Source organism: Solanum verrucosum, unplaced genomic scaffold, assembly GCF_900185275.1.
Source record: "Solanum verrucosum unplaced genomic scaffold, falcon-dt-bn FXZP01000284.1, whole genome shotgun sequence".
NCBI classification, from domain to species: domain Eukaryota; kingdom Viridiplantae; phylum Streptophyta; class Magnoliopsida; order Solanales; family Solanaceae; genus Solanum; species Solanum verrucosum.
In genome coordinates this window covers 2,668,475-2,694,102 of record NW_026019936.1, presented here as the reverse complement: position 1 = coordinate 2,694,102, position 25,628 = coordinate 2,668,475, and the positions used below count along the sequence as shown (strand labels likewise).

Below are 25,628 nucleotides of genomic sequence, written 5' to 3'. Positions count from 1 at the left end.
TCAGGTCAATATGGTCGTGAAATTTTTCATATTTTTTAATTTAAAATCGATGTATTTGAAAACAATATATTATACAAATAGGATCTATTTTAAAAAAGATCACTAAACTTTATCCGCTGTAACAGTGAAGTCATGAAAAATATTTGCTTCTGATTAATGTCTATCAGTCTCCAGGATTCAAATATTTGTCCTTCAAAAGCAAACTTTTTCTCTCCAACTACAAACTTTATTTTCATCTTAGATTTTTATTATTACTTCTTGTTTCTTTAGCCTCGATTACTGTATTATCTTGTTGTATTTTCTGCTTGTTGCTACTTCCTTCTTTTTACATCTTTCTTTGAGCCGATAATCTATTGAAAACAACCTCTCTACCTTCAAGGTAGAGATAAGGTCTGCGTATACACTATCCTACCAAGTCGGTCAGACCAGTAGTGGAGCTACATTGTTGTTAGTTTCATGAAGTATTTGTTAGCCTATACTTGAAGACTATAACAACTTGTTTCTTCCGTTCTGCTCTCCAAGAAGACAAGAGCAACAGTTTCACACTCACCTATCCAGGAAGATAGAATCTATGAAGAACTGCCATGTCTGGACTCCTGCACTGTCTTCCATCAGCAGCTCGATTCTCGTGGAAAATTGGCCCGAGCTGGTGCACTATGTAAGGCGCTATATATTCAGAGTAGATTTCCAGTCTAACCTTAATGCATTAGCAAAGTGACTGTCCTACTCCTAAGATATAAAGTTCTTATGTTTCTTTCAAAGTCTATACACCAAGTAATACTCTTATCCTAAACAATTAAGTTATGTGGTGGTCCTATTCCTGGACGTTGACAAAGCAAAGATATTTTTTGTGACATCTTTGTCTATAATATGGTATCAGACAAAATGCACGTGTAATGTGTTATATACAAGTGGTGGGACTTTGTGCATTGACTTAAGAATGTGAACTATTGATAGTTTCCGGCATTCACTTGTGTGACACATTGAATGGCCATATGTGATTCACAACTTTAAATTGACTGAAAATGACTACATAACTATTAGTAAATTTTTATTTGCTTAATTTGTGCTATATATACCTCGTCAAAATTATTGAATAGACACACAAAGCAAACATTTCTTGATTTCTTCTCTACGAACTTAGTTAGTTTTGATCATTTTTAGTGCAGAAATGGGTTATGTAAAACTTGTATTTTTTATGCTATATCCCTTTCTCTATCAACTTGCTTTCTCCTCATCCTTACCTCATTTGTGCCCCGAAGATCAAGCTCTTTCTCTTCTACAATTCAAGAACATGTTTACCATCAATCCTAATGCTTCTGATTATTGTTACGACACAACAGACCAAGAGATTCAGTCATATCCAAGAACTCTTTCATGGAACAAGAGCACAGATTGTTGCTCATGGGATGGAGTTCATTGTGACGAGACAACAAGACAGGTGATTGAGCTTGATCTCCATTGCAGCCAACTTCAAGGCAAGTTGCATTCCAATGGTAGCCTTTTTCAACTCTCCAATCTCAAAAGTCTTGATTTGTCTTATAATAATTTCTCTTGATCTCTCATTTCACCTAAATTTGGTGAGTTTTCAAGTTTGACGCATCTTGATTTGTCGCATTCAAATTTTACAGGTCTAATCCCTTCTGAAATCTCTCACCTTTCCAAACTACACGTTCTTCATATCAGTGGTCTAAATGAGCTTAGTCTTGGGCCTCACAATTTTGAACTGCTCCTTAAGAACTTGACCCAATTAAGAGGGTTCAACCTTCACTATGTGAACATCTCTTCCACCTTTTCTCTGAATTTCTCTTCTCATTTAACAACTCTACAGCTTCCAGGCACACAGTTACGTGGGATATTTCCCGAAAGAGTTTTCCACCTTTCCAACTTAGAATATCTCGATTTGTCATACAATCCCCAGCTCACAGTCAGGTTTCCCACAACCAAATGGAATAGCAGTGCATCACTCATGAAGTTACATCTCTTTGAATATTACCGGTAGGATACCTGAATCATTTAGCCATCTAACTTCACTTCATGAGTTGGACATGGGTTATTCTAATCTTGCAGGGCCTATTCCTAAACCTCTATGGAATCTCACCCACGTAGAGAGCTTGTCCCTTAGTGATAACCTTCTTGAAGGGTCGATTTCCCAGTTCTCGAGATTTGGAAACCTCAGGGAGTTATCACTTGGATATAACAAATTCAATGGGCAACTTGAGTTCTTATCCTTTAACATAAGCTGGACGGTGCAGCTTGAAGTATTAGATTTTTCGTCTAATTACCTAACTGGTCCAATTCCATCCAACATAAGTGGCTTACAAAACTTACGATGGCTTAAATTGTCATCAAACCACTTTAATGGGACTATACCTTCCTGGATATTCGATCTTCCATCGCTGATAGTGTTATACTTGAGAAATAATACTTTCAGTGGAAAAATTCAAGAGTTCAAGTCCAAAACATTGTTAGAAGTTGCTCTAAACCAAAATAAGCTGGAAGGTCCTATTCCAAAGTCACTCCTAAACCAGCAGAGCCTACAACTTCTTCTCCTTTCACACAATAATATCAGTGGACAGATTGCTTCAGCTATCTGCGATCTGAAAACATTGTTTCTACTAGATTTGAGAAGTAATAATTTGGAAGGAACGATTCCACAATGTTTGGGTGAGATGAGTACAGTTTGGATTTTGGATTTAAGCAACGATAGTCTTAGTGGTACCATTAATACAACTTTTAGTATTGGAAACCGACTCAACATCATTAAATTGGATGGCAATAAGCTACAGGGGAAAGTTCCACCATCTTTGATCAATTGTAAAAATTTGGAACTTCTTGATTTAGGTAACAATGAGTTGAATGATACATTTCCAAAATGGTTGGGAGACCTACCTCATTTGCATATTTTAAAGTTGAGATCAAATAAGTTCTACGGCCCTATAAGGACTGACAACTTGTTTGCTCAAATTCGAGTCATAGATCTCTCATCCAATGGATTTAGTGGAAATTTACCAGTAAGCCTTGTTCAGAATTTGAAAGCCATGAAAACAAATGGTGAGAACAGTGGAACCCGAGAGTATGTAGCAGATATATTTTCTTATATTTACACAAATTCTATGATAGTGACAACAAAGGGACTAGATGGCGAACTTCTTCGAGTTTTGACTACGCAAATAATTATCGATCTCTCAAGGAATAGATTGGAAGGTCATATTCCAAATATTATTGGAGATCTCATTGGACTTCGTGTGTTGAACTTATCTCATAATGTCTTGGAAGGTCATATACCAGCATCATTGCAAAATCTATCTGTACTTGAATCATTGGATCTCTCATCTAACAGAATCGGAGGAGAAATTCCACCGCAACTTGCATCCCTCACATTTCTTGCAGTCTTAAATCTCTCTCACAATCATCTTGTTGGATGCATCCCCAAAGGAAAACAATTTGATACGTTTGAGAACAGTTCATACCAAGGGAATGATGGATTACGTGGATTTCCGCCCTTAAGAGATTGTGGTCGTGATGATAGGGTACCACAAGAGACAATTCCAGTTGAGCTAGATCAAGAAGAAGAAGAAGATTCACCAATGATCAGTTGGCAGGCGGTTCTCTTGGGTTACGGTTGTGGTCTAGTTATTGGACTATCCGTAATATATATAATGTTGTCAACTCAATATCCAGCATGCTTTTCGAGGATGGCTGTACAATTGGAACACAGAATTATTACGAGAATGAAAAAGCACAAAAAAAAGATATTAGTGTGTAGCAACCTCCAGGTATTCAACTAATTGATCTATATCCTTCAAAAGATTACTTCTTAACTATCGATGTATTTCCATCTCCTTCATCCTTAAAGCTCTTAACTTTATTTCTTTATTTTTAAAAATTGCAGGATTCAAGTCTATTATGCAGATAAAAGCCTTTAGCTTTCATAGTTTGTAATATAGTTGATTTATTAGCATTTTAATATTAAACTTGTAATTTTCACAAGTAGTAAAGTCACGACTTCTCTTCCTTTGTAGAAATAAATTCGATGGATAAACAAAAATCAGACATAAACTTGAATCTTTAGATCATTCAATCGGACCCATTGTATTTCACATGACATCATAAGATAAACATAGAACACTCAAATTTAAGTTCAGAAACATAAAAATCTGTATAAAGCTCTAGAGCAGCATATTTTCACCTAGAAAGTTCATCATCTATCATATAAATTGACCTTGTACATAAAGTGTGATTATTTGGCAAGCGGGGTTCAGATGAACACCCCTTTAGTTCCTTCCTTAGTACCAATCATCACTTTCTAAAGTGAAAATTGCTCCATAACAACACAAATGCTCAACAGACACTAAAGAAACAGAAAAAAAAGAAATGGCTACCATCTTATCTCAAGTATATGTGTTGATTCTACACAAAGCATACAAATCAATGATCATTTTAAACACTTCTTGATCATCAACTTGTGGACTAACACCAACGTAATGATGTTGTAAATATTTCCTTTGTTCGTGGCTGCCAACGTAGTGGTTGTCTAACGAGATACAATGCAGAATAAGATCTTCAGGAACATCAGCTGGAAGGTTACACTAAAACAAAATCAGCAGGAAGGTCCTATTTCAAAGTCACTCCTAAGCCAGCAGAGCCTACAGTTTCTCATATTGTCATCAAACTACTTGAATTGGACGATATACACCATCCAGGATATCCTCTGTTCCATCACTAAACTTAGAGGAATATAACAACATGTTTCCTCCGTTCTACTTGTAACATCCGACAATTTAAAATGAATATGAAGAAGCTTGAAATTGGAAGTAGTCATTTTTTTGGAAAAATTCAGAATCTGGAAAATTTGGCAAAGTGTGGAAATCAGTGAGTTTTTGGCCAACTTTGAGTAGTCGTAACTCCTAGCTCAGGATGATTTACGAGTATTTCCAATTATGGTTGTGAAGCTTGTGGAATGATCTTTCCAACGCCACAGAGTTTGCTCGATTCCGAGTTCGTATGAGCGAGTTATGCCCTTTGAAAGTTGGGGCAGTTGACAGGGAGTCCGTCCGGAAATTTAAGGGCATTTTGGTCTTTTCACAAATCATTTCTTTTGAGGTTATATTGTTGTGTTAGGCTGTTTGTGAATCATTTTTGTTCCATTTTAAAAGAGAGAAAGTTAGGATTCTTGAGAGTGAAGAAGAGAAGAAGAAGAGAAGAAGAGGAGAAGAAGAGGAGAAAGAGGAGATCAACAAGTTTCCGTCGTGGAATTTCGTCGGGGGTGATCCCAATCAAGGTATGTGAGTTCTTTAGTGTGGGTTGATCCTTTCCCCCACACACCAAGCTCATTTTATGATTTGAGAAAAGATTGGATTTGTTGTTGAAGTTGTTAGTTGTTGTTGATGTTATTAGTTGTGTTGTGGAAGTTATTGTTGGTTGTGGGACATGATTTGGTTGTGTTCTTGAGCTGAAATCTATTGTATATTGAGGGATTTTATGATCCTTAGTGTTGGTTGGTTCATACCCCCACACACCAACTCGTTTTTAATTCCAAGAAAAGATCTATTTTGGTTGTTGAAGTTGTTGGTTGTGTTGTTAAAGTTCTTGCTGATTTGGGACAGGATTTGGTTGTGTTTTTGAGTGGAATCCACTGTATGTTGAGGGGTTTATGACCCCATGTGTTTGGGAAAAGAACCCTTGAAGTTAAAAGGGTTTAGAATTGGCAACATGAAGGAGAAAAGTCAAGCTGCTTTCAGGAAACAAGTCTGCGTTGCAGCTGTGTTCCCTCTATGAACAGAATTTGTTCTGTTTTCAGAATTAAATTTCGAAATTTTTCTTAAGTCTAGCTGTCCTAAATTATTCCTAATCATCATGGGGTCCTTCCAAACACAAATCATTACCCTTGAGTTCATATTCCAATTCAAGGAGAGTTAGTTCCAAGTCAAGTAAAGTTAGAAGTCAAGTGATGTTAAGAGTTAAGCTTAGAAGTGAAGTAAGTCAAAGCAAGTTTTTAAAGTTGTTCAAGAGTCTTTAGTGAATGTTTTAGCTTCATTTTTTAGACTCAAGTTTCAAGTCAAGTCAAAAGTATTGAGTTTCAAGTCAAGTCAAAAGTTAAGAGTTTCATGTTAAGTTAAGAGTTTCACATCAAGCCAAGAGTTCAAGTAAAGTAAAGAGTTTAAAGTTGGGTTTATTTCTCAAAGTTATTAGGGAACTATGCATTCCCAAAGAAGTTTTAAAGAAATGTTTTTACATTTAAACAAGGTTGGAAACTGAGATTTCCAAAAGAGCCTTCGGGCTAGTTTTTGAGTAATTATCTCATATCAGCAGGAATAAATATGTTTTAAAAATATAAGAGCCAGTACATTTTTGGGAGTAGTATCGAGCACCGAATTGGTGGAGCGTTCAAAGAACCCACAACCCCCATAGAACCATGTTAGCCACCATGGGTAGAAAAGGATCATACTTTTTAGATGAATCCTTTTCAGATTAGACTAGTGGATCCATTAGGCAGTTCAGGTCTTATACCTTTGGCCGGGTATAAGATGCTCTGGCAGCGTGAGGTCGATCGTTGTATCATCACTATAGCTCTTATGTGATGGTTGTCGGTTAGAGAAACTCCCACAGCAGTTATTGTATTTTTCATACACAGAGATTATTGTATTTTTATATACATCAGTTCATTGTATTTCTATATACATTTCAGGCTTATTGTATCTTTGTATACACACAGAGTTTATAGCATGTTTTAAACAGTCTTTCTTTATATCGCACTTGTTTTAAATTGCCTTATATTGAAAGAAGTCAGCCAGGTTGAGTTGAGTTGAGCAAGGTAAACTTTTCAGTTTCTTCCAAATTTCCTTCTAGCCTATGTTGCTTAGTTTTCCAGCTCGCATACTCATACATTCCATGTACTGATGCCAGTTGGCCTGCATCGTCTTATGATGCAGATATAGGTACCCCGGATCAGCATCCTGCAAGTCGTTGATCCAGCTGAACACTCCAGAGTCAGTGGTGAGCCTCCTTGCCTTCCGGAGGACTCAATTATTTTGTGTTCTTAGTTTTTGTTTTATTAGGATGTTGCGGGGTCTGTCCCAACTTCCATCTCAGTATTTTAGAGGCTTCATAGACAGACAGTCAATCAGTTAGTTTTGAGTCTCTCATCTATATATATATATATGTAAAATTCTATTTTGAGATTCGAGTTGCCTTTATGGCCATATTTTATAAGTTAAGTTGTTTTGTAATATAGCATTGCATTGAGTTATTCTGTTGGGTTAGGTTTTCGCTGAGTTAAGAAAGCCAGGCCAAGGGTTCGTTTGGGGCCAGAAATGGTCTCCGGGTGCGGGTCCCGCCCAGGGTGTAGGCTCGGGGCGTGACACTACTCTCCAAGAAGACGAGAACAGCAGTCTCACACTCACCTATAACTTCCATGAAGATAGAAACTATCTCAATGAATCAGTGGTACTGAGTCTATGATTAACATACCATGTATGGACTCCTTCACTGTACTCTTCCATCAACAGGTCAATTCTCGTGGAAAATTGGCTCGAGACGGCGCACTACGTAAGGCACTGTATTCAGAGTAAATTCCTAAGATATAAAGTGATAAACGAACCACACATTCTTGATTGTTCTCAGAGTTGGCGCTATTGTAGTGTTTCTGTTAAGTTTTGTGGTGACCCTATTCCCGGATAATTATCTTCTTCTTTTTTTTTGGTAAATAGAAAAGGGAAAGTCATGTGGTGTGTGTGGAGGGTTGTTAAGAGAGTAAAACAACGATGTTTTTTGTGACATGTTTATCTATAATAAGGTATCAGACAAAATGAGGTAGTCGAGCTCTTTCTAGAACCAGGTAAAAGAGTAATTTAAAGATTCTTCTTCTTTCCATATAACAATTTATCATATTGTTTTGAGTATTGGGAGAGATTATAGTGGTAGGAAGTTGAAAGGAAAGTGTAAAAATATGCCAATAATTGTGAGATATGTAATTTTATATGCTAGAAGAGATTGATTCTTAACTTTAAGATATTGAATACGTAGAGTTAAGAAATTTCGTTAATAACTTTCAACAACTTTAAAAAGTCGACGCTACTTAAATAAAAGGGCTTGTTATGGACTGGGGGAGTATCAATTTGGGACAAAAAAGTAAGACCTTAAAATCACCAGAAGTGCAGATCCAAGCCAATTAACAAGACGAATTGTGATAATAGACCGACATCATGCACAATTTTCTACTTAATTCATCACTTCCCTGAGATGTGGGAACACAAAGTAGACAAATTAATTCACTTCCATCACTTGTAAACATTCATTTCAAAGGGATCAAATTCTCCTACATGCCTAAATTCCTTTATGGTTGTGTTATCAACTCTAAATATTCATACATAAGTAGTAATTTTCATTTGAAGAGATAAGTAAAAGAAGTCGATATTTGAATTTACTATGAAAATTTTAAAAAGTGACCTTCATTTTTAATTTTCTCTGGAACGAAAAATGGACTAATGGACCTCAGATCATGTTGAAAGACAGAGTCGATGGACAACAGGTGAATATCATAACTTTTACTATTTTAATAAACATTTGAATTGAGCTTGATATTTTTATTAGAACAAACCCTCATTCTTTTCTTAAAAGCTGAATTTGCTAACAAACACAAGGTCAAATGCTTTAACATGTGTATCTTGAGGTGGAGAGAAAGTAATGTAGAAATTTTCTTCTTCGTTTTTTTGTTTTGTAATAGAAAGGGAAAGTTCTGTGGGGGGTGGGGGCAGGGTTGTTAAGGGAACCAAAACGAAGATATCAGAAACGGAAATCTTTTGGTCCACAACTCAGAAAATCTAGTATCCAACACGGCCTCATGGTCTCAAAAGGATAATCTTCTGTTACTATTATCAATGAATTCAACATTACAATAGTAGCCTCTTTCAACTCCTCAATCTCAAAGAGCTTGAAGAGTAAAACAAGTTGATATCTGAATTTACTTCGAAAAAATTAAAATGTCCTTCATACTTGGAACTATTAATTTTCTTTGTAACAAACTGAATGGACGAAAAGGTCCTATTATTGTGTTAAAAGGTCATATCCATTGGGAGGACTGTTTTGAGCCACAATTTGCACCTGTATGAAACAGTCCAGAAGCTGTTGTTGATTTACTAATGTTGAAACGGAGATTGCTTATCTTTCTAAAACAAAAATTGATAAAAATCCCTTCAAGTTGGATTTTATACCCTCCTCAATGAGGTAGCTATTCAGGTAAAAGAATAAGTTCTGTCACAATAAATTCTAGGAAATAGACGCATTGTTGAGCTTATGCTCGAAACCAAAGTAGACAAATAAACTCAGGACATGTCATTTGTGTGTGTGTGTGTGTGGAGGGTTGTTAAGAGATCGACAAAACAAAGACCTTTTTAGTGACATCTTTGAGTTGACTTGAGAATGTGAACTATTGATACTTTCCAACATTCATTTAAATTACGGCGCAACGGCTTGAGATAGTCTTTACATATTGTGTGACACATTGAATGTGAATATGTAATTGATAACTCTAAAATTGACTGAAAATGACAAGGTGACCTTCCTGAAATTGATTACTCCAAAGCAACAACTAAATGTACATAGTAAATTTCTTTTCTTAGTTTGTGCTATATATACCTCATCAAACTTACTAAATATAGACACACAACAAACATTTCTTGATTTCTTCTCTACCAACTTAATTAGTTTTGATCATTTTAGAGCAAAAATGGGTTGTGTAAAACTTTTATTTTTTATGCTATATACCGTTCTTTGTCAACTTGCTTTCTCGTCATCCTTGTGCCCCAAAGATCAAGCTCTTTCTCTTCTACAATTCAAGCACATGTTTACCATTAATCCTGATGCTTCTTATGATTGTGAGTTTTCTCATCCAAAAACTCGTTCATGGAAAAAGAGCATGGATTGCTGCTCATGGAATGGAGTTCATTGTGACAAGACGACAGGACAAGTGATTGAGCTTGATCTCCGTTGCAGCGAACTACAAGGCAAGTTTCATTCCAATAGTAGCCTCTTTCAACTCTTCAATCTCAAAAGACTTGATTTGTCGTATAATGATTTCACTGGATCGCTCATTTCACCTAAATTTGGTGAGTTTTCAAGTTTGACACATCTTGATTTGTCGCATTCAAATTTTACAGGTCTAATCCCTTCTGAAATATCTCACCTTTCTAAATTACACGTTCTTTGTATATGGAACCCCTCGGGTGGTTTATATGACCTTAGTCTTAGTCTTGGGCCTTACAATTTTGAACTGCTCCTTCAGAACTTGACCCAATTAAGAGAGCTTGCCCTTTATGGTGTGAACATCTCTTCCACCATTCCTTCAAATTTTTCTTCTCATTTAACAACTCTAGAACTTTCAGACACACATTTACATGGGGTATTGCCCGAAAGAATTTTCCACCTTTCCAACTTAAAAACTCTCGATTTGTCATACAATCACAAGCTCACAGTTAGGTTTCCCATAACCAAATGGAATAGCAGTGCATCACTCATGTACTTGTATCTCTATCATGTGAATATTACTGGTAGGATACCTGAATCATTTACCCATCTAACTTCACTTCATGACTTGGACATGGGTTATTCTAATCTGTCAGGGCCTATTCCTAAATCTCTATGGAATCTCACCCACGTAGAGTGGTTGTCCCTTAGTTATAACCATCTTGAAGGACCGATTTCCCAGTTCTCGAGATTTGGAAAGCTTAGGGAGTTATACCTTGGATATAACAACTTCGCTGGCCGACTTGAGTTCTTATCCTTTAACAGAAACTGGACGCAACTTGAAGCATTATATTTTTCATCCAATTACCTAACTGGTCCAATTCCAACCAATGTAAGTGGACTACAAAACCTACTATGGCTCGAATTGTCATCAAACCACTTGAATGGGACTATACCTTCCTGGATATTCTCCCTTTCTTCACTAACTTATTTAGACTTGAGTGATAACCATCTCGGTGGAAAAATTCAGGAGTTCAAGTCCAACACATTGTCTCATGTTGATCTAAGACAAAATCAGCTGCAAGGTCCTTTACCAAATTCACTCCTAAACCAGCCACTCCTAACATATCTTCTCCTTTCGCACAATAATATCAGTGGACAGATTGCTTCAACTATCTGCAATCTGAAAACACTAATAGCTCTAGACTTAGGAAGTAACAATTTGGAGGGAACAATCCCAAAATGTTTGGTTGAGATGAATGAATACCTTTGGAATTTGAATTTGAGCAACAACAATCCTAGTGGGACAATCAATACAAATTTTAGTCTTGAAAATTATTTCCGGGTCATTAGATTACATGGGAATAAGCTAACGGGGAAAGTCCCACGATCTTTGATCAATTGCAAGTCCTTGACCCTTCTTGATCTAGGTAACAATCAGTTGAATGACACATTTCCAAACTGGTTGGGAAATCTACCTGATTTGCAGATTTTAAGCTTGAGATCAAATAAGTTTCATGGTCCCATTAAATCTTCAGGGAATACAAACTTCTTTGCTCGGCTTCAAATTCTGGATATATCATCCAATGGATTTAGTGGTAATCTACCAATAAGTCTTTTTGGGAATTTGCAAGCCATGAAGAAAATTGATGAGAGTACAAGAACCCCAGAGTATGTTTCTGATCAATTTGCTGGTTATTATGATTATTTGACGACAATTACAACAAAGGGACAAGATTATGATTCTGTTCGAATTTTGGATTCTAACATGATTATCAATCTCTCAAAGAACAGATTTAAAGGTCATATTCCTAACATTATTGGAGATCTCGTTGGACTTCGTACCTTGAACTTATCTCATAATGTCTTGGAAGGTCATATACCAGCATCGTTGCAAAATTTATCTGTCCTCGAATCATTGGATCTCTCATCTAACAAAATCAGTGGAGAAATTCCGCAACAACTTGTGTCCCTCACGTCACTTGAAGTCTTAAATCTCTCTCACAATCATCTTGTTGGATGCATCCCCAAAGGAAAACAATTTGATACGTTTGAGAACAGTTCATACCAAGGGAATGATGGGTTACGTGGATTGCCACTCTCAAAACATTGTGTCAGTGATGATCAAGCGACAACTCCAGCTGAGCTAGATCAAGAAGAAGATTCACCAATGATCAGTTGGCAAGCGGTTCTCATGGGTTACGGTTGTGGTCTAGTTATTGGACTGTCCATAATATACATAATGTTGTCAACTCAATATCCAATATGGTTTTTGAGGTTGGTTGTGCAATTGGAACACAGAATTACTACAAGAATGAAAAGGCACAAGAAAAGATATTAGTGTATAGTGACTTCAGGTATTCAACTTGTTTTTTATCTTTCTTAAGATCATTGTTTATATATCAATGTATTTTCGACCTCCTTCATCCTCAAAGCTCTTACCTTTAATTCTTCATTTTTGAAAATTGCAGGATTCATGTCTACAGAGCTTCTGAAGTTGCAAATAAAAGCCTTTATCTTTCATAGTTTGTGATGTTTCCATAAAGTATTTGTTATCGTATGAATAAAGACATCACTTTCCCTTCCATTGAGACTCAACCAGATTTCGTTTATATTTGTCTATGGCATGTAGATATAAATTCGACTGATAAACAGAAACCGGACATAAACTTGAATCTTTAGATCATTAATCAGATGATATACAGAAACTGGACATAAACTTGAATCTTTAGATTATTAATCAGATGATATGTGTCATTACTAAAAACATAGTATTTCATTCAACTCTTTCACATGACATCATAACACAAACATAGAACACTCTACTTTAAGTTCGGAAACATAAAAATCTGAAGTTTCAGAGTTTGAAAATATATTTCTTCCGACTCATGATGGTACTTCATCAAAAGATCAAAGAAACGTTAGGAAAAAGATTTGCATTATTCTCTACTGCCTGAGCCTCACATAGACAACATCCTGTGTTTTCAACATTCTTTGAAGAGTTGTAGAAAGAGCCTTCAACTCTTCCCATCCAACTCTCGGATGACAGAGTTACCCGATATCTCTATTGGTGGAAGGTAGACAGTACCAGTTGAATTAATCGAATAGAACACTAGTTGACCTGAGCATCACTGTTATACAACAACAAACTACGCTTCAGCCCCAAACAATAACTTGCATAGAGACCTGCAATAATGTTCAAAGCCCAAAATAAGATGGACATAAACACACAATTGATTGATAGAATTTCTAGTGATCGAAATCCATATGGATCTCAAACTTCATTTGGGAAGAAATCGAGCAGAAGCTCTTGACTATAGGTGAGGTTTATCGTGATCAACTATTGTTCAGATTCATTAATTAATCAGCAAACCGCTCCATAATTTCAAAGTTTCGGGGCAAACAGACTTTGGAACCAGATCTGTCAAGCTATGACTTAGTTGATTTTGATGAGTCGACATTCCATCACCAAGATGCGGCAGTTATCAGCTCCACTAAATAAATCTGTGGGCTGGAACCTTGTGTGTATTCCAGCATCTAACTACATGAACTCTAAATAATCATACATAAGTAGTGATTATCATTTGAAGAGTACTTCATGGAACTTTTTAATTGTGCAAATTTTATTTCAGAAGTTAAAAAAAGAAAAGGCGAATATGTGAATTTACTCCAAAAATTTTAAAAAGTGACCTTCATTTTTTAATTTTCTTTTGTACAAAAATGGACTAATGGACCTGAGATCATGCTGAAAGTATAACTTTACATTTTAATAAACATTTGACAGAAAGCAAAGTAGAAACTTTCTTCTCTTCTTTTGTTTTGTAATAGAAAGGCAAAGTTGTGGGTGGGAGTGGGGGTAGGGTTGTTAAAGGAGTAAGAAAAGTTCTGTCACAGCAACCAACACTATATAACGAATTCAGCATTACACGCTATAGTATCCAACACGGCCTCATGGGCTACTCAATGCATTGAGTGTAAATAAGATGAATTGGTAAAGTTCTACTGGTTGATAATATACTGTTTAGGGATCACGTACAACGCCCAAGAACAGGATCATAGTAAAACATGTGACAATCTGTCAGGATATTGTTCAACATACAATAACTTGAATAGCAACGACAACCACAATGGGGTTTCGTCTAGGAGTTGAAAAATAGGAGAAACAACCTTAGAAACCAAGGTTAGAATCCTAGCAGAACACAAGCTGACCTGTGTTGGTGGTTGAGTTACCCACTATCTGTGTTGGTGGGAGGTAGGCGGTACCGATTGAGTTAATCAAGTATTACTGCTACACAACAGCAACTATGCATCAGTCCCAAACAACCACTTGCATAGAGACCTGCAATAATGTTTAAAGCCTTAACTAAGATTAGACATGAACACGCAATTAAGTGATAGAATTGCTAGTGATCCAAATCCATATGGATTTGACATTTCATTTAGGTAGAAGTCAAGCAGAACCGCTTGCCTATAGGTGATGTTTATCGTGATCAACTATTGTTCAGATTATTTAATTAGCAAACCGCACCATAATTTCAAAGTTTTGAGGCAAAGATAAAGATTCAGAAAAAGAAAAGTAGAAAACAAAAAGAAATACCTCGCCAAACAGACTTTAAAACCAGGTTTCTTTAATGTATCCTCCTTGATCTGAAGCAGTGCTTCAATCTCTGTGCAAAATCCATATGCAGAATCCTTTTAGCTGAATTTGATGAGTAGAGATGCCATCACTAAGCTGCTGCAGTTATCAGCTCTACTAAACTAAACTGTGGGCTGGAACCTTGTGTATTCCAGCATCTAGCATTGCTTTTCTCAAGGCAGCAGCATGATCCCACCTCTCTGCGCCAGCATAAATGCTTGAGAGTTGCACATAACGGCCAGAATGATTCGGTTGCGACTCAAGCAATAGTTGTGATACTTCATTTCCCAATTCAATAGCTCCATGAAGTCTACAAGCACCCATCAGAGCCCCCAAGACAGTGGCATCAGCTTCAAAGGGCATCTTCTTTATGAAGTCGTACGCTTCCTGCAGTAACCCAGCTCTCCCTAAGAGATCAACCACACAACCATAATGTTCCATCTTAGCTACAAGTCCAAATTCATGTGACATTGCTTCAAACAATTTAAAACCGAAATCAACAAGCTTGGCACGCGCACAAGCTGATAGAACAGCCACGAAGGTAATCTCATTTGGTTGCAGCCCCTTTGCCCTCATCTTCTCATACATCATTAATGCCTGCTTCTCTCTTCCATTCAAAGCTAGGGAAGAAATCATAGCATTCCAAGCGCAAACCTGCTTGCTAACCATTGCATCAAATATCTTTGAAGCATAAACCAAACAACCCATCTTTCCATAAAACGCGATCAATGCGGTCGTCGTGAAGACACTCAACTCCTCATTCTTTACCATGTAAGCATGTACTTGCCTCCCGAGATATAATGCCACACCAACATCCAAAAATGTGCAAGAAGAAAGAATACTAACAAAAGTCGCCTCATTTGGCTTCAATAAACCACACTTCACATCCTCGTGTACCATCATTCTCTGGAAAAACTTAACAGCAACTTCAGAGCACCCGTTCTTCATGTACCCATGAATCATACTAGTCCATGAATAAACATCTCTATAAGACATGCGAGAAAACATCAAGAACCCCAAACCCATATCCCCATTTTTCCCACAAGCATCAAGCATTGCATTATACGAGACAACACACGGTTCCGGAATTTCATCAAACACCTTGCGTGCACTCCCGAGTTCACCCGTGTGCGAATACAGCCCAATGAAAGATGTACACACATACGGGTCACCCAAGACCCCTCTTCTCAAGACTTGACAGTGAAGGTTCTTGCCTATATATGAAGCCAAACGGGGAGGGAAAGACGAGGCTGCTTTGATAAGGGAAGGGAAAGTATGGCTATTCGGCTGAGCTTGATGAAAGAGCATGTGGGTGAAAAGGATGAGAGCTGTTTGAGGCTGAGAAATGTTGAGATAAGCCCTGATGAGAGTGTTGTAAAGAAGTGTGTTGATCCATTGAGAGGTAAGGAGGAGACGGCCGCTCGTTGTGAGCAGGGAATGTATTTGTCTAATTTGGTTTGAGTGTTTGATAAAATGCTGCAGAAGTTGAAGCATTTGTTCAGGTTTTTTTGGCTTTGGCATTCCAACATTGTCAGCACCTAAGATCATGGGGAAGTAATTTATAAGCAGTCATAGACATTTTTCACTGTCCCACGCAGTGGCGGAGTTATTAAAATATAAGAAAATAAACGCACAAAGAAATCAAGGGGATTCAACATCTATTAAATATACAACAACAACAACAACATACCCAATGAAATCCCAAAAGTGGAGTCTGGGTAGGGTAGAGTGTACGCAGACCTTACCACTACCTTGTGGAGGTAGAGAGGCTGTTTCCGGAAGACCCTCGACTCGAGTATAGCAATCAGAGTAAGTATGAAAAGGAAAAATGACAGAGAAGATAATATAGCAACTACTATGAAAAGAGTAACAACAACAAAATAATGCAATAATCGGAACATCATAAAAATAGATGGTGGTAGAAAGCAAAAGCAAGTCACTACAAGAATAACGTTACTACTACGACAGACACCACTTAAGCCAAAACTCTTTGGAAAGTAAGAGAACACTCCACTACCTATTAATCTTCTTAACCTAATCTGCAACCTCCACACCCTCCTATCTAAGGTCATGTCTTCAGTTGGAGCTGAGGTCCAGCTGAGTACATAAAAAAAAAAAAATTATGCAAATTCTTTTGGTTTGACTTAGCTATTAGAATTTTCATTTGATCATTACTTGTTACACTATCAATTAACATATGTCCTAGTCCATAAGAAGGCATTTACTAAAATCTTGTTGTTGACTTATTGAAACCTTACCATTGGGCTAACTATCTAAGAAAATGGCTGTTAGTTATTTGTTATACATCAATTTCTATTCGACCTCTTTTATCCTTGTAGCTCTTAACGTCAACTCTTGATTTTTGAAAATTGCCGGTTTCGAGTCTAACTAGTTGCCGGAATGCATATACAAGCTTTTACTTTCATAGTTATTGATGTTTCATGAAGTGTTTATTACCCTATGAATAAAGACATGAGTTTTCTTCCTTTGCAACTCAACCAGATGAAATCTGTCTATAGTATGTAGAACAAAATTCAGCATCATAATTATTAGTTAACTATCTCCACCTATTCCTTACCATATTAGTGGACTACATAACCTACTATTTCTCTTATTGTCATCAAACTATTTGAACAAGACAAAATGTTCCATCCTGGTTATCCTCCCTTCTTCGGTTTTGAAGAAAAACCATCAATTTCATTGGCGAAATTGAGGAACTCAAGTCCAAAACATAATCTTGGACTGATTTAGGGGGCAAAAATCAATTCCTAAGAATGTCATCAAATGCAATAAGGGTCAAAACATCTTTTGAGCCGAGCATCTATCGGAAACCGTCTCTCTAGCCCCAACAAAGGTAGGTGCAAGTGCCTCCACTTGTAAAACTACACTAAGTTAGTTGTTGTTGTTATTACAAAAGGGACAAAACAGAAACCCCACCAAAGCAAAACAAACTTTTTCCCACAAAACTTAGCAAATAAATCAAAAAGAAGCTATCTTTGAGTTTCAAGATTCAACCTTTTTTCACTTACAAATCTAATACTTCAAAAACACCTCATTATACTATCAAAAAAGAACATACAGTTTACTCATCTGTAAGTAAAGAATGAAGCAAAGGAGAAAAAAATTATACCTTTCAGCTGCAAATCCTTGAATTTTAGCCAAATGGGGTTTCTCTATTATGCTTTTGAAACTTCAAAACAAAACAAAAAAATTATTAGTAAAAAAAAATCCCTTTTTGCTTCTGCTGATTTCACTGATGAAATTAGGGCTCCACTATTCTCTCGGGTAATGGGTAAAATGATGTAATTTAAATGCTGAATTGGTCCCTAAGCTTTTCTTTATGTGAAGTTTGATCCCTTTAGTATCTACAAGTACAACTTTTTAATTGAAGAGAAGTTATATTAAAAGTGTATATATATTTAATTATATACTTCATCCGTCTCAAAATATTTGTTCTTCGTTTTTTTAAAAGTTAATTTGACTAATATTCAAAACTGAATCAGATTTAATGACTAATATTCGGAGCTGAATCAAATTTAATTAGTTTAATATTCTATAATTAAAATGTTAGTAATAGAAAACTTCATGAAAAGTATTATAAGAAGCAGTTTTTCTCATATCAATATGAAGAAAAATATATTTTAAAATATTGGTCAAAATTTATGTAGTTTAATTCTCGAAAAAAAAATGTGACAAGTAATTTGAGACGGAGGGAAAAAATGATTTTAATGACCATCAACTGAAAATTGTATCAAAAGAATGTGAGATGTGTAATATTCTTGTTCTTATCCCAAACACGTTAATGGAATAGGGGTTAAAATTCACAAATATCTATTCATATCACGTATTAAATTTGAAATTTTATGACATTAACTATTTTTTTAAAGAAGTGCCTGAAAAATGGTCAGTAATCACTATTTATTATGGAATAGAAGTATAGATTATTGCTTGTGGGATGCAGTTCATTATGACGAAACAATATAATAAGTGAACGATTTTAACCTCACTTTAAAATAATTTCAAGAAAATTTACACTCACAGATCATTCAAAAATTATCTATAACAGGTAAAGATGATCTAATTTACATAGAAAAAATTTGTATAATGATAATATATATAACTTAAACTTGATAAATAACACACAAAAGTCCAAATTAATTATTTTAAGGCAAAGATTAGTCCACGTAGTATACAAATTATGCAATAATTCAATCAACAAATTAAATGCATGGATCTTAGATTATTATTATAATTATTACAACTAAATATTATATCCGTACGAGTTCAAAGTGCAAGTTTAAATTTAAAGTTTACTATTAATTGTTTAAAATAAATGTGCCAGCTCTAATTAACAAGGCTAATCATATATTATAATTAAGCAAAATCTTTTTATTCAATGAAAGTGCTTACATTATGATTTTGTCTTATGGTTGTTGTGTCTGCTCAACTAATTAATGCCACATGTAAGAATTTGAACTTAAAAAAATCAAATTATTTTACTCTTACTTGAAATTTAACAAATTTAATTAAAGTAATAAGAGTAAAGAAAGTATGTTGTTTGTGGAATTTGGAATAGCAGAAATAGGTTTGTGTTCTGATTTCAAAAATTATAATGAATTTTTTTCTTGCTATTAAAAATAGATAATAATAATGTTATAATATTAATTGGAATAAGTGATGTGAAACTAAAAGGTTAGAATAATTGTAAAAAAAAAATGGCTTAAGCATGTATTTCTATAATTCATTCTTTTCACCTGTCATTGATATATTCATATTAAAGTTCGATTAAATTCAGATTCGCGTCGAAAATCTTATGTTTGAAGTGAAGCACTCCAGAACAAAGATACTGCATACTCAAAGCTCGAACTGAAAATTTCTTATGAAGAATAAAGGAATACAGAAAATTTCTTATTCATATTATAAGGTTCGATAAAATTCAGATTCACACCGAAAACTCTTATATTTTAATTAAAAACACTCCATAACAAAGATAAACTTCATACTCAAAGCTCAAACTTGAAACATCTAATTAAAGATAAAAGAGTATAGACATATCTATAAGTTACAAGTTATATTTTAACTATCAAAAATAACAAGTTACATTGAATTTGTTTTTCCCCAATAAACTCTTAAGATATTTGGATATTAGTTAATATGCAAATCTTCCATAGATCTTTTAAACAATAATTTAAGAAGAATTATCCATAATTGAATAAACTTCCTAGATATGAAATCTTCATATTTAAGATCACAAATCTTTCAATTAACACTTAAACCAATTGTTGAACTCCAAGTATTCTAATGAGCTGGAAGTAGATATCAAACCTTAGACTTTATACTCTTAATGTTCTTTTTATCTCAAATAAAACAAAAAAAAAAAACATTAAAAGGAAAGTTCAAAAAAGAAAAACACATGATGGCCTTTACAAATGGTACAACAATTATTTAAACCACTAATGTGTTGGACCAATAAGTAATCCCTCCACCAAAAACGATCATGGTAGCAGATGTCTCGAGTTCGAGCACTGAATATAAAGTCGGCTTTGCTAGAGAGTAATTTACCTAGTGAACTTCTCGACGCGAATCTAAATTTAACCGGGCTCTAGTACTAATTCATTATTAATCAGATCGATATCTCAGATTCGAGCACTAAATATGAAGTTGCCTTTGTTAGAGACTTATTTACCTATCAATGTGAACTTCTCAGTGTGAATCTAAATTTAGTCGGGCTCTAGTACTCATCCATTATTAATCAGATGTCTCAGGTTCGAGCACTAGATAGGAAGTTGCCTTTGTTAGAGACTAATTTACCTATCAATGAGAACTTCTCGGCGCGAATCTAAATTTAATCAAGCTCTAATACAGGTATGGAACATTGGTGGAAACCAAGAATACTTACATGATAGCTCATGTTGCAAGTTTTTAATGTGTATATAGCATGATATATAAGTGCATGCAACCTTTAGGAAAATAGAATAAGCATTTACTTGTCAATATTCCCTAATTATTGACAAGTTCATGAACTTATCCAACAAACATTAAGGTCTATAATTGAAGATTTTGCAGAAAAAAAGATGTATTTTGTTTTTTTTTCTCCAGTTTTGTCTGTACTTTTAACAATCCCATGTTTTGAATCTCATAGACAGTAACAATTGGCTTTTGAAATAATGCAATTTCTCATCCAACATATAGCCATCATATTGTCTTTACATATGTTAGATTAGGTTCCACTTCTTCTCATGTCTCAAGAATGATTTCTAGTGTCGAGTCAGCTTGCGTGCATGCATAGATATCGAGTAACTCTGCCCCACAAATGCTTAGGTAGATGGTGAGAAATCATCTACTATTGTTGTTTCATTTCACATGTCTTAGTTTGACTGTGCACGAAGTATAAGAAAAATGTTTGCATCTTGTTGTCTTAAACTAAAGATATGTATAATGTACGAACATCTGATCCTTTGAATCTTGATCTAGGTCAAGGACATGTGCTTAACATATTTCTTAAATATTGGGATTTCATTAATAATCATATATTTTTTTCACTTCCAAGAGGTTGTAAGCACATCATAATGATTGAGTATTAAAGAAATTAATTAGTAGTTATGCTAATGACCTGTGATTCAGTCTTATCAAAACTGCCTCTATTATTTGCTTAACAACAAATTGTCAGAAAGAAATAATGTTAATTTCACTTGACTTTGTTAAAGAGGCATGTTTTATGTCAGTTTATCATGTCAACAGTACCTAATCTTAACATAAACTAGGAAATTAACAAAACCAAACAACCCCTAGTGTTTTGGTTCAATGTCCAAGGTAGTACAACACATGATGTGTGATAAGAGCAGCTTATGTTGCTCGGACTATTCAAAAATGTTGATGGTCATGTGTCTGATCCTCCAAAAGTAGTATAGTTTTCGAGTATTCAATACAGCTACAGAAACATTCCTGGCAAATCCGAGCAACACAAAGAGCAGCACGTCGGGGCTCAAACCTTACTGGAAAACCAGGTCTTACATGGAAAAAGGGCAGAGGAACGGACCTTTATCCACCTAGTTTATATGTTGTAATCAACAACTAACCGGTTATCAAGAACAACAAGAACAATGCAAACTAATTATAGAACAAGGGAACTTTGTTCAAAACTAACTTTTTCACTCAAAAGCTTGTAGTCTTCAAAGGCTCAATCCACAAGTGAGATAACACCTAAAGTGCTAAACTCAGATTTTAACTTGGTTTCAATTTACTCATGGCTAAATATTTACCATGTGTACTAAGGACTTGCTCGGACTCTTCAAAAGTGCAACTAAGTTTGTGTTAGATCCTCCAAAAGTAGTGCATATTTGCATATTTGGAGGATCCGACAGCTATGCAGCATCATTTTTAGAGAGTCCGAGCAACATAAGTGGGAGCTCAGCCCTTTGTGACTGTCAGAGTACAACAACAAGATCAACTTCTCAAGAAAAAAAAATTAAGCTAAGAATACCATAGTTAAAGAATGAATGATTTCCTTTCTTTTTTCTGTTTCTCATTTCTTTCTTTTCCACTTACAAATAAGTATTGGAATTCAAAATTTTACAATTTGCATATTGCAATCTACCACTAGGATGAACAAAACTTGTGTACAGTTGAATAGGAAAAAAAAATACTATGGAAGTTTTCTTATGTAAAGAATCAAGGAAAGAATCTCTATGTCATTTTGTCTATTCACAGTGAAAGAACAGACTAATGAAAGAAAAAAAAAACTAATCCTAGTTCAAATGAACATGAAGTTAGGGTTCTTTATGTGGTGGAGAGGAATATTTGCTATTGAGGCAAGATAAAGTTTTGTTCCCCATAGGAGAAAGGGAACAGGAAACCTGCATTACGCGGCTCAGGCTCGTTGGAGTTGATGCTCTTGAAGGGAAGTTCATTTTGAGACGGCAAGCACTTCTCGGGGACAAGCTCACTTGTTCTAAAGCATGGGATTGCAGCTGTGAGGGGTAATCCCTCAAACATCCGATACGAGGTCCAGCTCCTGTGCTCCATTTGCAAGACAGTTGCTTTCCCAACTGATACGATTTAAGATCCTTGTGTGAATTTATCCTTTGGATGATAGATTCATCTGGAATTATCTCTTCTTTACTTTCATCAAGTTCTTCAACAGAAGAGCTGTGTTTTAAATCCATTTGATCTTGTTCAGGAGCAAACAATTCTCTTGCTGTTTTGTATCCGTCGGTTGGTGATTCTAAGTTGGAAATAGATTTAGCAGCTTCACTTTCATTCTTTAACTTCTCTATGAAACCATCATTCCGGGGAATTTGAAGATTAGGCAATTTGATACTGAAGTTATGAGATGGTTTTGAATCGGAAAGTTGTATATCAGCAGCTTGCTCTTGCACTTTTAAGTCTCTTTTCTCTGAAGTTGACTCTTCTAGATCATTCTCCTCTGTCTCCAAACCATCTTTTTGTAAGTCGTCCTCAGAAGAGTCGCCTCTGAGGAAAACACCACTCTTCTTGCCAATCGATTCTTCCTCGTCTTCATCAGAATCAAGCTTAACATCATTGAGGTCGACATTGTTCTCTGTCATGAATGAAATGAAGTCCTGGAAGTTTTCTGGGGTAGGTCGGTAATGTCCGCTATGAGGCCAGACAGCCTGTAGAATTCAATTAACAAATGCAAAAAGAGTTAGATCGAAATTACAAATAAGCTGCTATATGAGTCGAATCAAAGTGTGAAAATGACTCGAAGGTATATTAACATACCTTCAATACTCCTCGTTCTGCAACTATTCTCCCAGCAGCTAATGTAGCTCCTCCAGCCAAGAAACTAGAATGCTGAAATGTGCCTTTAGTTTTCTTGCCAACATATAAGGTTTTCGAGGTGCTGAGGACAAAAATCCACTTAGTTCCTTTTGGTCCATCAGTCGTGTCAAGGAGCTTCCCGGTTTCCTTGTAGAAGAGTTTTCCATCTTCCACCTCAACTTCATAAGCCTTTCTTTCCATCTGTAGTTTTAAAAAAAAAACGATGAGTAAAGTTTCCAAATTCCCACAAGTGCAACTAGCAAAGATACTAATGGACTGATAAATGGAGTAAGGACTTACCGGACCGAGGTACTTAATGCACTGCTGCTGAAGTTTCCATCGAGGGCATTTATCAACAATGTTCACTTCTTTTCCTTCTCCAATATCCAACCTGATTCAGAGAAACACAGTTAGCAAACAAGAAACTTTCATGATGTATTATCGTTAAAACTCAAATCATTCGTTATCTAGACAATTACCAGTAGAAGAAGGGTTCTTTGCTTTGAGAATGCAACCACTGGACATAGTAGAAATGCAAGTTGTGTCCATACCGATGTCGTGGGTCGATCTGTTACACAAAAAAAGCCTTACCCTTATTAGCAAAATTGAAATTTGGCATAAAACACAAGTTCAGTATACCATTAAAAAGATCTACTTACAGCTTCAAGCCAGTGCTGTAGAGCTAGTTTCTGGGCTTTGCCATTCTTAGATAAGCCCTTGCCAACCTGCATGAAAAAGAAAAAGATCAGCAAAGATCTTAAAGAGTAAATTCAAAATCTTTGCAATAACTTTCATCAGCATTTACGAAATGATCCAAAATTTACCTTGGCTGCTCTAGTTCTTGCTCTCGACCAACGAGAAACTGCTGTCTCGTGTTTATCAAGATCAAAAAATGAAATAGAACTATGCTTGAGTTCAGCAAAATCTAATAGCTTCCACCTGAAATTTTCCGAAAAATACATGTCAGGAACATTCAAATCAATAGAGTTTATCGATAGGCTGTTTTTTCGGCATAGAAAACGTACCAGCTTTGCTCTATAAGTACTGCACAGTCAGCTAATTTTCTTCTAGTCCTAAAACTCTTGTACACTTTCTGCAACTTTAAAGCTGCTTCATGTTTGGGGCTGCTAGTATATGCTAGAGGAGATTTTTGAGACTCTCCATTCATGCTTCCTAACCTACGAAACTCGCTAAACTCAGGTTTCTCTTCTGATGAAGTTCTCTTGAACTCCATTGCACTTCCCATTGTCCTAAAGCTGATAGTTTTTTCTATCGACATCCTTCCGGAGCCATCTGATTGCAATATTGTTGGTTCTGTGTCATGGCTCTTAAAGCTAACTGACCGTAGTGGCGTCTTCCGCTCATCATGTCCGAAATCGATAGATTTCACAACAACAGAATCAACGCCTGTTTCCGTATCACTTTGAGAGGCAAGTGGGCTCGAAAAGGATAACCCCATACGATTTCAAAATCGAATCTTGAATAGCTTATTGAGACCTTAAAATCCTGTCAATAGTAACATACATTTAGAGTTGATTCATTCAAATTATATTAATCAAATTGCCAAATGGAAACACATCAACAAGTAAAACTTTTGTACATCACATTATGAGCTGTACTATAAAGTATAAAGTATAAAGTATAAACTAATATTACCATTTAATCTCCAAATGTAGACAATCAATAAGTATCATTTGCAAGAACCAACTTTTTGCAAATTTTGACTAAGAAGATATTCTTCAAGAAAAATTTATAATCACTTCATATTTTACATTTTTATATTTGAACAAGTCAAAGCAAGAAGATACAGATTCTCAAAAAACAGAAGAACATTTCCAAGGGAGAATGAATATTACAAAGCTATTAAAGTATGAAACAAAGGCATAAACTTTAAAATATGAATCTATTGGCACTTTCTAATTTACTCAAATCTCTAAAAATCTCAAGAAACACATTCAAAGTGGGAAAAAACAGAAAAGAATCCACATTTGGCAGATCATAAGAAAAAGAAGCAACCCCATAAAAACAAAAAACAAAAAAAGACCACTTTTACAAGATTCTTGAAAACCCAAGTTGCAAAAAACCATAAAAAGAACAATAAAGATTCAAACTTTTTTGTTTGTTTTCCCACCTAGTGTCCGATACCCACATTGGAGCCTAACTAAATCTGAATTCACTCACATTAGGATAAAGACATCTCTAACAAAGGCGACTCTATAGCCAGAGGACTCAAACTCATACCTCT

General features: G+C 35.5%; 3 protein-coding genes and 1 pseudogene across 3 annotated transcripts; 2 read left to right on the top strand and 2 right to left on the bottom strand.

Annotated features, from left to right (window-relative positions):
- Positions 1 to 1,132: 1,132 nt before the first annotated feature.
- LOC125835946 (receptor-like protein Cf-9 homolog) lies at positions 1,133 to 3,919 on the top strand (annotated as a pseudogene).
- A 5,811-nt stretch (positions 3,920 to 9,730) lies between these two features.
- LOC125838127 (receptor-like protein Cf-9 homolog) lies at positions 9,731 to 12,307 on the top strand. Its single transcript, XM_049517189.1, has one exon. It carries the CDS (start codon positions 9,731 to 9,733, stop codon positions 12,305 to 12,307), a length of 2,577 nt encoding a protein of 858 aa, XP_049373146.1.
- Positions 12,308 to 13,939: 1,632 nt separating this feature from the next.
- On the bottom strand, positions 13,940 to 17,818 carry LOC125838175 (putative pentatricopeptide repeat-containing protein At1g10330). Its single transcript, XM_049517246.1, has 3 exons — positions 17,733 to 17,818; positions 14,564 to 16,140; positions 13,940 to 14,305 (listed from the first exon to the last, which is right to left on the bottom strand). Exon 2 carries the CDS (start codon positions 16,121 to 16,123, stop codon positions 14,720 to 14,722), a length of 1,404 nt encoding a protein of 467 aa, XP_049373203.1. The 5' UTR covers positions 16,124 to 16,140; positions 17,733 to 17,818; the 3' UTR covers positions 13,940 to 14,305; positions 14,564 to 14,719.
- A 4,272-nt stretch (positions 17,819 to 22,090) lies between these two features.
- LOC125838155 (IQ domain-containing protein IQM2-like) lies at positions 22,091 to 24,885 on the bottom strand. The gene is made up of 7 exons (XM_049517223.1): positions 24,409 to 24,885; positions 24,208 to 24,322; positions 24,043 to 24,108; positions 23,863 to 23,951; positions 23,684 to 23,774; positions 23,345 to 23,584; positions 22,091 to 23,235 (listed from the first exon to the last, which is right to left on the bottom strand). The coding sequence occupies exons 1-7, from the start codon at positions 24,840 to 24,842 to the stop codon at positions 22,372 to 22,374; spliced, it is 1,899 nt and encodes a 632-aa protein (XP_049373180.1). The 5' UTR covers positions 24,843 to 24,885; the 3' UTR covers positions 22,091 to 22,371.
- Positions 24,886 to 25,628: the final 743 nt, after the last annotated feature.

What these genes read in the sequence shown, in the direction of transcription:
- LOC125838175 (XM_049517246.1), bottom strand. Translation starts at nt 16,123, where the DNA reads ATGCCAAAGCCAAAAAAACCTGAACAAATGCTTCAACTTCTGCAGCAT.
- LOC125838155 (XM_049517223.1), bottom strand. Translation starts at nt 24,842, where the DNA reads ATGGGGTTATCCTTTTCGAGCCCACTTGCCTCTCAAAGTGATACGGAA. An exon ending in CAAGAACTAGAGCAGCCAAG is followed by an intron (nt 24,109 to 24,207) that starts GTAAATTTTGGA and finishes TTTTTCATGCAG; the next exon opens with GTTGGCAAGGGCTTATCTAA. An exon ending in GCATTAAGTACCTCGGTCCG is followed by an intron (nt 23,585 to 23,683) that starts GTAAGTCCTTAC and finishes TTAAAACTACAG; the next exon opens with ATGGAAAGAAAGGCTTATGA.
- LOC125838127 (XM_049517189.1), top strand. Translation starts at nt 9,731, where the DNA reads ATGGGTTGTGTAAAACTTTTATTTTTTATGCTATATACCGTTCTTTGT.